This window comes from Gavialis gangeticus, unplaced genomic scaffold (assembly GCF_001723915.1).
Source record: "Gavialis gangeticus isolate Ggan-Ray unplaced genomic scaffold, GavGan_comp1, whole genome shotgun sequence".
Lineage (NCBI taxonomy): Eukaryota > Metazoa > Chordata > Crocodylia > Gavialidae > Gavialis > Gavialis gangeticus.
In genome coordinates, this window is record NW_017729031.1 from 17248736 (window position 1) to 17261705 (window position 12970).

The window sequence follows — 12970 nt, forward strand, 5'->3', positions numbered from 1 at the left end:
GGCAAACTTCATTGTTGTCTTATTTTAAGAACTTGCCACAGCCACCTCAGCCTTCAGCAACCACCACCCTGATCAGTCAGCAGCCATCAACATCGAGGCAAGACCCTCCACCAGCAAAAAGATTACGACTCGCTGAAGGCTCAGATGATGGTTAGCATTTTTTAGCAATAAAGTATTTTTTAATTAAGGTATGTACATTTTTTTTTAGGCATAATGCTACTGCACACTTAATAGGCTACAGTATAGTGTAAACATCACTTTTATATGCACTGGGAAACCAAAAAATTCGTGTGACTCGCTTTATTGCGATATTCGCTTTATTGCGGTGGTCTGGAACCGAACCCGCAATATCTCCGAGGTATGCCTGTAAGTCAAGCTCCCCTCACCCCCCAAGTTGGCCTCCCTACTATGTATCAAAAAGTTAACTTCCTGACACTCCAGGAAGTTGCTGGACTGCTTATGCACTGCTATGTTTCCCTCCCAGCAGATCCCCCAGTAATTAAAGTCCTCCATGAGATCCAAGTCCTGAAATTTGGAAGCTTCCATCAGTTGTCTAAGGAAGGCCTCATCCACTTTCTCCTCCTGATTTGGAAACCTGCAGCAGATGCTCACCATGACAACCTTCCTGCTGCTCTCCCCTCTCACATCTACGAAGAGGCTTTCAAAATGCCTACTTTCCACTTTAGACTGCACCTCCAAACACATGTACATCTCCTTTATACATAAGGCAACACCTCCTACTTTTTTCCCCCTACTTATCCATCCTGGCCACTGAATATCCATCCTGACCACTGCAACTTTCTGCAGAGAAGCCATTTCCTATTAACATGAATACATGCATAGATATGCTTCTCTATTTCACCTTACTTGCACATTAATGCAAAAATTATTATAAACAACTCCAGCTTCATAAATCTCAGGAGATCTTTCATTCAGATACCTTTCCCTTTCAGTTCAAAATTTGAATAAGCCTTGGGTAAGAAACAATTTATGTATGAACCTCTGTTGTTGCTATGTAAGCATATTTTTCATTGATAAAGAGAATAATAAGGAAAATAACTTTTACAATAGCAATTTCTCTTAAGTGTTATTATTTCATTGTAGTGTTGCATCACAGATTCAGAAGTACGTATCTCAGAAGTGTTGTGCATAGCATATATTCATAATTTTCAGAGAAAAGGCATAATTAATATGCACATTCATATTGCAAAGTGAAGCTTTCACAAGTTTGGTAATAAGAAAGCCAAGGTTGCATGTACAATATTAAATGCACTCTATTTTTTGCATGATTATTAGGTGGTAGGTTTTCAGATAACAATTTCTTAAATAATTGAATCTGTTCACAGAAAATGTGAGAGCAGAAAATGTGTCAAACTAACAATTTTTACTCATTCTGTGATCATTACCTCCCTTTCTGATAGGCATAAACATCTGAACTCTACTTCATCTATACCCAACAAACCAGATAATGTGGGCAATTCCAAAAAGATTTTTTAAAGTAGTTACATTTTATAGGACCTCAAAATATCTCATTTGCTGTTCCCAACATCCTAAATTCTGCCCTGAATATATTAAAAGCTTGCAAAGCTGCTTGGATTGAAGCTTATTGCTTCCAAAGTACGTTACATATTTTTTCTTCACACGACAATCTAAGTCAGTGACCTTTTGGCCCCATGGGCTGGATGAGTGTCCCAGGACTGGTCTGTGGGCCAGATCCCTCATGGTCTTGGCATATAGAGCTGGGCCCCCCACATCCAGATCAGGCCCTGCACCATACCAATGGGGCCCTGCATGCCTGAATCGGGCCCTATGCTGTCCCACCCCCGTACTTCTGATCTAGCATAGAACCATGCTGTCTGGCCCATCACACTCCCTATGGTCTGGAAATTTGGCAGCAAAGGAGCAGCTATAAATGCTAGCACCACTCCTCTGAGACCTAATTACAGGACCTATGGGGAGCCCAGCAGGCTGAATGACAGTTCTGTGGGCTGGGTCTGGCCAGCAAGCCAGGAATTAAGCACCCTGGATCTAAACAATTGAACATGCTTGTTTACCATGTTGATGGAAGGCACAATAGAGAGGAATAAGCTTGATGAGAAACTTCTACTTAACTACAAAGAACTGGTATTCACTTTTTAAAAGGGGCATCTGATGTTTTCTTCCTACAGGAAAATTTCCATGCCCTCCAACAAGGCCTTACAGATGCATAAACAACAGGGTTTGTCTGAGACCTGAACAGATTTGTAATGAGATTGATGACTGTGGTGATAACTCAGATGAAGATCACTGTGGTAGGTGAATTAACCTTTCCAGACATTCAGATCAAAAGAATATATGAAGTCAATTTTATGACAAAAATCTAATTGTCCTTAAGAAAACTTAATTGCAAGTTTATAGATCATAATTTAAACTTTAAAGCAATTTGGCTTGACATAATTTGAGACTCATTACAGCTTCATGGGCATTTCCGTTTTTATGTGCAATAATCTAAACAATATGAAATACTAATCTTATTTTATTTTACTGTTTATTTATAATTATATAGATACAATCACGTATAAAGCAAGACCCTGTAAAAAGGATGAGTTTGCTTGTAGTGATAAGAAATGTATACCCATGGAGCTGCAGTGTGATCGATTTGATGACTGTGGAGATGGTTCAGATGAGCAAGGCTGCAAAATAAGTGAGTTTTGTTGACCATCTATCTGTTTTTCATGCTTATACATGAAGAGAAGTAATAAAAAGAGATTGTCTCCTTCCACACAAAAACTACCCAACAAGATGGTTCTCATTAATATGAAAAGTATTAGCTTGTATAGTATTCAAGCTAATATACCACAGATTACTCCTTAAAAGAGATATGAAGAAAATAACTTTGCAAAATAATACAGTTCTTTTCCCAAAAGCAAGAATGAACTATTTGCCCTAGCGAGTGATTCAATCCAATTTGAGCTCTTCCAGCTGTTTCAATTGATTATATTTTCCTTCGTACCATTTTATCTCTATCGAGATTTTTTTTTAAAAGTTTGTAGTTTTCTGATATGGAATTCTTCATCTGATAAATCCATCCATCCATCAATTCAAACAGTGACAAGCCATACCTTCTATAATATATTAAAACTTTTTATAATCACAGGGATTTACTTTTGTTTATTCAATGATATAAGAACTTTTTCATGAACCTAAATTTTTTGGGGGGGGCATTATTATGAAGAAAATATATTGAATGAAAAGATATTGTTCTGTTGGGCTACATTCTTAAATTGATTGCAGTGTCATAAGAAATCTATTTCCCAAATCCTTGTATGAATACTTCAACCTGAGTCTGAATATTTATAGAATGTGTGATAAAGGCTGTCAGAACTACTTCCATTTTGATTTGTGTCCTTTGTATTTTGTGGTGCCAATATATATGTGCAGTCTAGGAATGATACGCATAAAAAGTTAATTCAGACTTTTTTCAAAATTCTTTGGTCTTTTAATCCACTGCAAAGTCTCCTGTGAACAGCCATATTAAAAGACACAGAAACAATTTCTAAAGTTAGAAAATCCCCAAAGAGCTGTTCAGATTTCTTATAAAACAGCTTATCCTCAGAGTATCAATGAAGCATAGTGGTAATTTTAGAATTTTTCTGGGGTTTTGTGGGCCAGACATCATCCTTTCACATTCCTTAAATATAATAAAGCTCACCTGCAATGGCAGAGGCTGAATTTTTTTGACTTTTAAACAATTTCTTGAGAAGTTTTTCTGAAATGTTAAGTTTCTCACCCAGCTAGTTCCCTTGCTCCCTACTACAAGAAGCAAATTAGGCTTGTGTTGGATATTTGGTTTTTCCATTAGGCCTGCTATCAAAAATTTCTATGGCCCATGCTATGCAGAATACCAAAAGAGATTACCGTAATTTTGGCTTCATAGGCTATTAACCTGTCTCATGTGAATCATACCAGCTGCCCTTCATCTAGATAACTTTGTATAATTACTTTTTTCAATGACTGGGTTTATATGGGTACATTATCTGATATCAGATTAGACCCCTCAGTAAAAACAAGGGGAAAAAAAAGAAAAAAAAACCCACTCTGATTCCATTTCCTCCTAAGCATAAGTCAGAACAAACACAAGCATTTTAGAGTAGAGAGCTTTCACAGATTATTGCTTCAGTGCAAGAAATCTTTAAGAGCTTTAACGAACACTTCTCTGCAATGGTTTAGATAGGGATGATCTTGCCTACAGCAGTAGGACTACTGCCACAGGAGTGGGACTGGCTGCTCTGAGGTCCCTTCCAGGCCTATTTTCAATGAATTTATGATTCCAGTTAGTTTCCCAGTGAACACTGTGGCTTTGTTAAAATACACACATCACAATTTGAGGCTCTATGCTCAGTTGTCTTGCATATCACTTCCTAAGGAAGTTTTCTAGGATAATAATCATCTTGAGCAAGAGAATGGAAAAGCTTTTCAGTCCTCCACAATTGGCCTCCCTTGACATAAAGTGATTCTTTATACTTCATCTAGTTTTTACCAAATGCCCTGACCCCTTTCACTTAACTAGGATTCCTTCCTAACAAATTTGTTGAGTATCCATTATCTCTAATGTAAATAATAACCTAAAAGACCATTCTGAGACAGTTCAATCAGTTTTAGAATTAGGACAACAATGATTATAACCAGTGGCAGTAAGTACTAAAGTATAGTAATTATTAGATTATAATAATTATAATAATTATTACTATACTAAAATATTGTAATTATTATAATTATTAGTAATTTCTAGGATAATAGAAATTATTATCCTAGAAAGCATAGAAATCTATTTCTAAGCACTTGGAGAGGAAGATGATTAGGAACAGTCAGCATGGATTCACAAAGGGCAAGTCACGCCTGACTAACTTTGATTGCCTTCTATGACAAGATGACTGCCTCTGTGGATGCGGCAAAGAGTGGATGTGGTATGCCTTGACTTTAGCAAGGCTTTCCATATGACCTCCCACAACATTTTCACAAGCAAGCTAAGGAAGTATGGGTTGGATGAATAGACTGTAAAGTGGATAAAAAACTGGCTGGATCATTGAGCTCAAAGGGTAGTATTCAATAGCTCAATGTCTAGTTTGCAGCCAGCATCAAGTAGAGTGTCCAAGTTGTTGTTCCGGGGGCCAGTTTTGTTCATTATCTTAATCAATGACCTGGAAGATGGGATGGAGTGCACTGTCAGCAAGTTTGCAGATGACACCAAGCTTAGGGAGTAGTGTATATACTGGACAGTAGGGCTAGGATTCAGAGAGACCTCAACAAACTGGGAATTCGATCAAAAGAAATTCCATGAGATTTGATAAGGAAAAGTGCAAAGCCCTGCACTTAAGGTGGAACAATCCCATGCACCACTACAAACTGAGGAACAACTGGCTAAGCAGCAGCTCTGCAGAAAAGGACTTGGGAGTTACAGTAGAGAATAAGCAGAATATGAGCCAACAGTGTGCTCTGGTTACAAAGAAGGCTAATGTCATACTGGGCTGTATTAGTAGGAACATTGCCAGCAGATCAAGGGAAGTAATTCTTCCCCTCTATTCAGCACTGGTGAGGCCAAATCTGGAGTACTGTGTCCAGTTTGGGGGCCCCACTACAGAAAGGATGTGGACAAATTGGAGAGAGTCCAATGGAAGGGAATGAAAATGATAAAGGGGCTAGGGTATATAACCTATGAGAACAGGCTGAGGGAACTGGTTTTATTTACTCTTGAGAAGAGGAGACTGAGAGGGCATTTAATATCAGCCTTCAACTACCTACCTGAAGTGGGGTTTGAAAGAAGATGGAGCTGGACTGTTCTCAGTGGTGGCAAATTACAGAACAAAGAACGATGGTCTCAAGTTGCAGCAAGGGAAGTATAGGTTAGATTTTAGGAAGAACTTTCTCACTAGGAGGGTAGTAAAGCACTGGAACAGGTTACCCAGAGGTGGTGGAAGTTCCATCCTTGGAAGTTTTTAAGACTCAGCTAAACAAAGTCTCAGCTGGGATGATCTAGTTGGGGATGGGCCTGCTTTGAGCAGGAGGTTTGACTAGATGAGCTCCTAAGGTCCTTTTAATTTCTATGATTTTATACTTTAATATAAATAATAGATGCATATACTACAAATAAAAAGGAGACAGGCCAGCATATAATCTCAACATAAAACCTCAAGTGTAATTGTACAGCATTAGTTAACTACTGTCTGCTTATCTTAAAAGAAAAAGTACAAAAAACCCCAAGTATCTGACACACAAATCATTATTATTGGTATCTGTATCTATCAATCTTAGCGGCAGAAACATACAAATGAAAAACAATATTCTTCCCCAAATAATTATTAAAGAATGGGTTCTGTGAGCAGTTCTTTCTTTGGGTGGAAGGAAGGATAAACAGGACAGATATGCCCTTTTCTTTTCTCTTCTACCTTACACACTGTAGTCTCATGTTCTTCTTCCTTGAGAGTTTTCTCACAGCCCCATGCTGCAGTATTTTTTTATTCCTTTTTTTGTCAGTGCAGACTTCTACCCTACCTGGCCTTCTAGGGTAGGGACCTGCCTTTTGTTAGCAAGCCATCCTTTCTTATTTGAAAGTAATCTAAGGGAAAAAGCAAAATACTGAGGGTTGTAGTTAGAAGTAGCTTGTCAGTGAGCCTGGCAAAGTGACTGAGGAAAAGGAACTCACAACCTGTATTCAGAGGGAGAAATCAAATGGGTTGAGAAGGAAGAATATAATTTGCCTTTTCTTCTTCAGTTTTGACAAGATCCATAACATATAAAATATATTAAAAATGAAAAATGTTAGCCAAATAATTCTAAATGTACAGAGTATATTCTGTTTGTTGTGAATTACATGAGAAGATTTAGGATTATTTTATTTCATCCAAATCATTTAACATATTCCTGGTTCTTGAAGGTGTTATGTTTTGCTGATTATTAAAATGTTTGATTAGCTTTCAGTTACTAAACTTTTAACTGTTTTAGATTTATTGTTATCTTCAATTTAAAATTGGCTTTTGTTTATATTTAAAATATCCTAAAAACAGATGAAAGTAGACATCCAGTAAAATTCAAGCACTGGTGTATTATATATAACTCTATGCATATTACTCTAGTCAAAATGGCTTTCTTATCCAAATCTATTACAATCACACTGCAATAAAGCATTGGAAGAAAGATGTGTGTTAGTCTTAGGGTTGGTCAGAAATATTTTTGAATTAAAACTTTTTCCAAAGCAAAACTTGGGGGCTTTTTGTGAAAAAATTAAAACTTTTCATGAATTGCCAAACTAAGGCAAGACCGAAAAAAATACACGAGCATTTTTTTCAGTATCTTTCAACTGAAAAAGTTCTGCTTTTCCATTCACAATAACTTTTTGTTTTGAAATTTAATCAATTAAGAATGGTAAACACCAGAGTAAGCTTTCTAAAATTATCCATATGAAAGATGTAGTAGAATTGATTGCTTCTTCTGAATTTTGATTCAAAACATATTTTAGATTTTAAAAGTTTGCCTAGGTTCAAGTTAGGAAAAAAATTTGTTGACTTGACAATGTTCATAGGATGGAAAAACCCTAGTTCCCAATTAACTCTTTTAAGTGTTCACTCAATTTCACTTCTTCAATTTAATCTTGTAAAGGTTATAAAGTATTTCAGAAAGCAACATTTATAATGAAAATACTAAGAGTATATTCTTAACTGTAATTTCCTTTTTACTGCTGCATAAATTCTTTTATTCTCATTGTATGTATTCTACATAAAAAATAAGGTAGGCATAAATAAATTATGGTTTGAGTATATTTTTAGACATAAACAAAATTAATCTTAAAATTCTTTATGTTCTGAGTTTATTTTCTTACAAGATCTGAATGTTACAATTACCTATGGAATAAATGGTATTTTAGGGTATCTATGCGTGTGCTCTGGTGTGGGGGGGGAACATTAATTAGAGCAGATCTGAGAGCCACTCTAATTAAAGTGCCTGCAGTGTCATGTGTATTTAGCATCCTGTGCTTCAAAATGGCAGCGGTGGCACTTGAACTAAAGTTCATATATAATTTAGACAAGCCTTAGTTCAGGGGTGTCCAACCTTTTTGAATGTGGGGCCAGATCATGAACTTTTTATCACCTAGTGGGTTGGCGAATCATATTCAAAGACCTCACCAGAAGTGGTATCACATCAGGAAGTGATGTCACATGACCTTTGACACCAATGAAGTTGCAAGAAGTGACAATGAAATGGGTCTGGAAATGTGGTCTTAAATCCAAAATAAAAACAATATAAGAGCAACAATGAAATAATACCAAACACTTGACTAAAATAAACACTTAGGTTACAGCAGCAAGATATTTTGGCCTTCCTCCTTTGTTGGCCTGGCAGCTTTGCAGGGAAAGGGGCCAGGCCTTGGGAGTTGCTTGCTGCCCCTGCCACATTTTGCCCAAACCCATCCTCCCAGACACTCACTACTTGGAAAGAAACAGGCTGGAATCAGGGGCTCAGCAGGCCATCCCCCCCCTCCCCCCACTTTCTGTCTGCCTTGGCCTGAGTTCCTCAGAGTTTTGCATCCTATTATTATTTTTTAAAGGTGGAGGTGGCAGAGACCTTTTGCCCATACCACACAAGGCACCTGAGACAGAAGGGTGCCCATTCTGCTGCCCTGGTGGCTGTGGACACTGCCTTGGAGGGGGAGGCGAAAGGTCAGGGTTGGCCCTGGCTTCCCTGAATTGTTCTCTAGCCTCCTTCAGCTGATACCTCTATAGTGCAACCTTGTATTAATTTTTATTTTTACTTTTTAGGCCCCTGTGCCCCCTTGACTGTGCCTGTACAGGCTGGGAGAGAGATGGCCTCCACCCACAGTGTTTGGTGGCTCTGGGGTGGGGGTGCAGCTGCAAGGCAGCCGAGTTGGTGCAGGGCGGCCCGCGGCCCTGTGTGGGCAGAGCTGTCTGCTCGGGGGCAGCTGAAGGGGTTTAGTTTTCTCTCCCTTGATACAAGCCTGGCTCAGGTGGCCCTTGACCAGTGGCAGCTGGCAGACTCTGGGGCTAGGGGCTGTCAGCCAGAGCCCAGCCACCCGGGCCTTTCAGTGGCACATGGTGCTTTTGGCCTCATGGCTGCAAGGAGCAGCCAGGACTGGGAGCAGCTGGCGGGGCAGGGCAGGGCAGGAGTGCAGCGGTCCCAGGGCCCCCAGCCCCACCCACAGCAGCCAGCTCCTGCCCCGGGCTGAGGCGACGCCTCCAGACGAAGTGGCAGCAGATCCTGCCGAGGCTGTGCAGTGCCGGACTCTTCCCCCTGGCTCTTCTCCAGCAATGACAGCAGGTGCCACAGCCACTGGCACCAGGCAGCCCTTCCGCAGCCAGGAGCCAGGTAACACTGTTCCATCCCCTGCGGGCTTGCCTCCTTTCTCCCCTTGCTGCCCTCCCTCCCCTCCCCAGCGGGCACAGGTGCAGGTGCTGGTGCCACCAGTGCAGTCCCCTGGGCCTGGGCAGGCGGCACTACAGGCTTGGGACCCAGCACTGATGGGGGCGGAGGAAAAGGCCTTCCTGTCGCTTAACTTTGATGGACTTTTTGGGTGATGAATGCACTGGGCCTCACAGAAAACCTACAGGCACCTTCCTGCAAGCAGCAGAGAGAAACCAACTGCCCTTCCCTGCATCGCCCCTTCCCCACCAATGCAGTGTGGACCGCCTCTGGCGCAGGGCTTAAAGAAGCTGCATGATGGGCGTGGAGGGGGCTGGGGGGCAAGCAGCTGAAGTTGGCTTCCCACGAGCTGCTGCCGATGGGAGGAGCCTGGCCGGGTCTGCACATTAATTAAAATGTTCTAGTAGATTCAGTTGATCAAGTCTGCTCTGATGCATGCTAATTAGCATGCATCTGAGCAGACATCCAGTATATAGGTGCCCTAAATGTTCTACTATTTTTCTATAGAGGGACAATAACATATGTAGCTGAACAGTCATAACATTAATCAAGTACTCATTGTTAAAGTGCATATATAATTTACTAGATTTGAGTGACTGTTAATGAATACTATAATTTATTTGAAAAAATGCATTTTTTTTACCACACAGACGTGTCTACATGAGATGCTCACTATTCAGTAGCCTAGTAATCCTGAACAGTAGCGCATCACAGCACAAACTGCTATTACTAAGCAGTATTATTAGGCTACTGTGCAGTAGTGTCACTAAAAAGGTGTTCACTGGTGATAGCACTGGTACAATTCTGGTGATTATACAAGTACTAAATAAATGTATAGTAACCACTGCACATTAATGAACCTGTAGACATGCCTAGTGGGTCTGTCTGCCCATGCAATTAATGTGACTGAATAAACTCTGGTGCAACTTGAGCTGGAATAAACTAATCCTGATATCACCATCTACATGTGTGTTTAAGCATAGTAATTTATTCCTCCATTGGCTAGAACCTGTGGTGGATAGGACTATCTGACAGTGCTGTAATTAGTCTACACTAGCTCAATTGCTGTGCACATTTGGATGATGATGCTTAACTGTGAAGTAAATTAGTCTACTGTCCAGTAAAGCACACATGTAGACGTGCCCAGAATGTATTTTAACAGAATCTGGGAGAAATTGTATCAGTTATTTCTACCAATTATATTATTACATATAGATACCATGTAAATATTTTTTAAAGTCTTTTAGTGTTTAGAGCTACATTTTCCTTCTCTGCTTAGGTTCCACTGAACATATATGTGAAGATGATGTAAATCCTTGTGGAGATGATGCATACTGTAATCAAACAAAATCATCAGTTTTCTGTCGATGTAAGCCTGGATTTCAGAGAAACAAGAGGAATAGACAGTGTGAAGGTACAAAACATTTCCATCACTGCCAGGTTCACAGCTTCGTATTCTAAAAACATAGTTCTTTGATAAAAGATTGTTAGGAAAGTTGCATATGAGTAATTATATACTAATTGATTAATTTTAATAAAAATCATGTGTGGCTGTGGAATGTCAGTTTACACATGAGATTTAGGGCTCATGAATATGTGTTTGAAATTATACATGGATCACAAAATAGAATATGTACCTCTGTTGTGGAATGCTACCTCTAGGAACTTAGTTTATTTTATTCTAGCCCAAATTTAGCACTATAAATTAATTATCACAGGGACTGTGAAAGAATTAGCATCATTTTGTGAGAATATATAGATACAAGGAATTACAATAAGGATATAGCACTCTTTAATACTAAAAGTATTGAAAACGGCATATATTTTGCTGTTGAGCAGCTTGAGATGCACAAGGTATAGCATATGAAGCATTCTTCAAAGATATTCACCTTATGTTCATTATGGCTTCTGCATATTTATACTCGAGAATTAATCATCACTAAATTCTCCTCTAGAAAGTAGAATGAATCCCTTAAAGCACTGAATATTGAAAACCAAAGTTACAGAAGGCCTCACTGGGTTAAATCACTTCAGTTTTAATTTGGCAGAAGGTAGCTTTTATTTTGAAACACAGTGATTTTCAGGAGCTCCCTTAATTTCTGGTATATTTTAATTAAGTGTTATGTACAGTGCACCATTATGCATTCATTGTAATCTGTCATTGAGTCTTAGGAGTTATTAATCATCCCACCAAAAGCTCAAATTAAAAAAAAAGAATATTTAAGTGGTGTGTAATGTGCTTCTTCAAGTTCCTGGAGGCATACATGTGTACCTGCTTTTTTCTCTAGGGGTGCATTCAAATGTTACATTTCAACTAGTGGGGTCACAGTTGCACTGGTTGAAATGCTTTGTGTACAAGTATTCATGGCCATTTAAAAAAATGGCTGGTGTGCTGGAAATCTTCACTGCATCAGATATGGTTGAAGTACTAATCCATTGGGGGGCAAGTGTTTGAGTGAATATTTGCAGACAACCCCAATCAGTTGGGGACGTGGGGATGCCCTCCAGCATCCCCAAATGCCCCGTACCCGTCCCTGCTCTACTGTTTCAACCTGAGTGATGGAGGCCCTCCCCCTGACAATCAGGGGCTGGGAAACGCAGCTCTGCTCCGCAGCTCAGAGACTGTGGAGTTGTCAAAGCCCAAATGGTGTTGGTGGGTGGCCAGGAAAGGACCACAGCCCATCCCTCTCTCTGCCCCTACCATTCCTGAGGCCCCTTAACCAGTGCCTTTCACCCAGACCTCAGCTCTGCTGTCTCCAAGCCCCTTTAACCTTTACCCCCACCCAGATATGGACAGCTTCTGCCATTCCAGAGACCCCTGATCCTTCCCTATACTCAATTCAGCCCACTCTGTGGTCCTTGGAGATCCCCACCCCCCCCCCCCACCACACAGACACAACAGATTATAGAACAGAATATAGAAGAGGTTAAGTTTCCCTTGGGGTAATAGCAGGTGTAATCAGAGGTCAGCATACCATGTTGGCCTCTGACAGCTCTTAAGAGACCCACTGGTCTTTTTGCAGTATGAGAAACACCATTAGTAGGAGCATTGCGAGCGGATTGATGGAAGTAATTATTCCCCTCTACTTGGCACTGGTGAGGCCACATCTGAAGTGCCAAGTTCAGTTGTGGGCCCCCCACTACAGAATGGATACAGACAAGTTCAAGAGGGTCCAGCAGAGGGCAACAAAAACGGTTAGGGGGTTGGGACACATGACTTATGAGGAGAGGCTGAGGGAACTGGCCTTATTTATTCTACAGAAGAGAAAACTGAGAGGGGATTTGATAGCAGCCTTTCACTACCTGAAGCGGGGTTCCAAAGAGGGTGGAGCTAGACTGTTCTCAGTGGTAGCAGATGCCAGAACAAGGACCAATGGTCTCAAGTTGCACCAAAGGAATTTTAGGTTAGATATTGAGAAAAACTGTCTCATGAGGAGGGTGGTGAAGCACGGGAGCAAGTTACCTAGAGGTGGTGGAATCTCCATCCTTGGAAGTTTTTAAGGCCCAGCTTGACGAAGCCCTGGTTGGGATGATCTAATTGGGAATGGTCCACTTCTAG

General features: G+C 40.3%; 1 protein-coding gene across 1 annotated transcript in view; it reads left to right on the forward strand.

Annotated features, from left to right (window-relative positions):
- The window catches only part of LRP1B (LDL receptor related protein 1B), a 2002088-nt gene that overhangs the window by 1868897 nt on the left and 120221 nt on the right, over positions 1 to 12970 (forward strand). The window contains exons 72-74 of the mRNA XM_019522796.1: positions 2169 to 2291; positions 2546 to 2683; positions 10691 to 10825. Coding sequence (XP_019378341.1) covers positions 2169 to 2291; positions 2546 to 2683; positions 10691 to 10825 — 396 coding nt within the window. The remainder of the gene's footprint in view (positions 1 to 2168; positions 2292 to 2545; positions 2684 to 10690; positions 10826 to 12970) is intronic.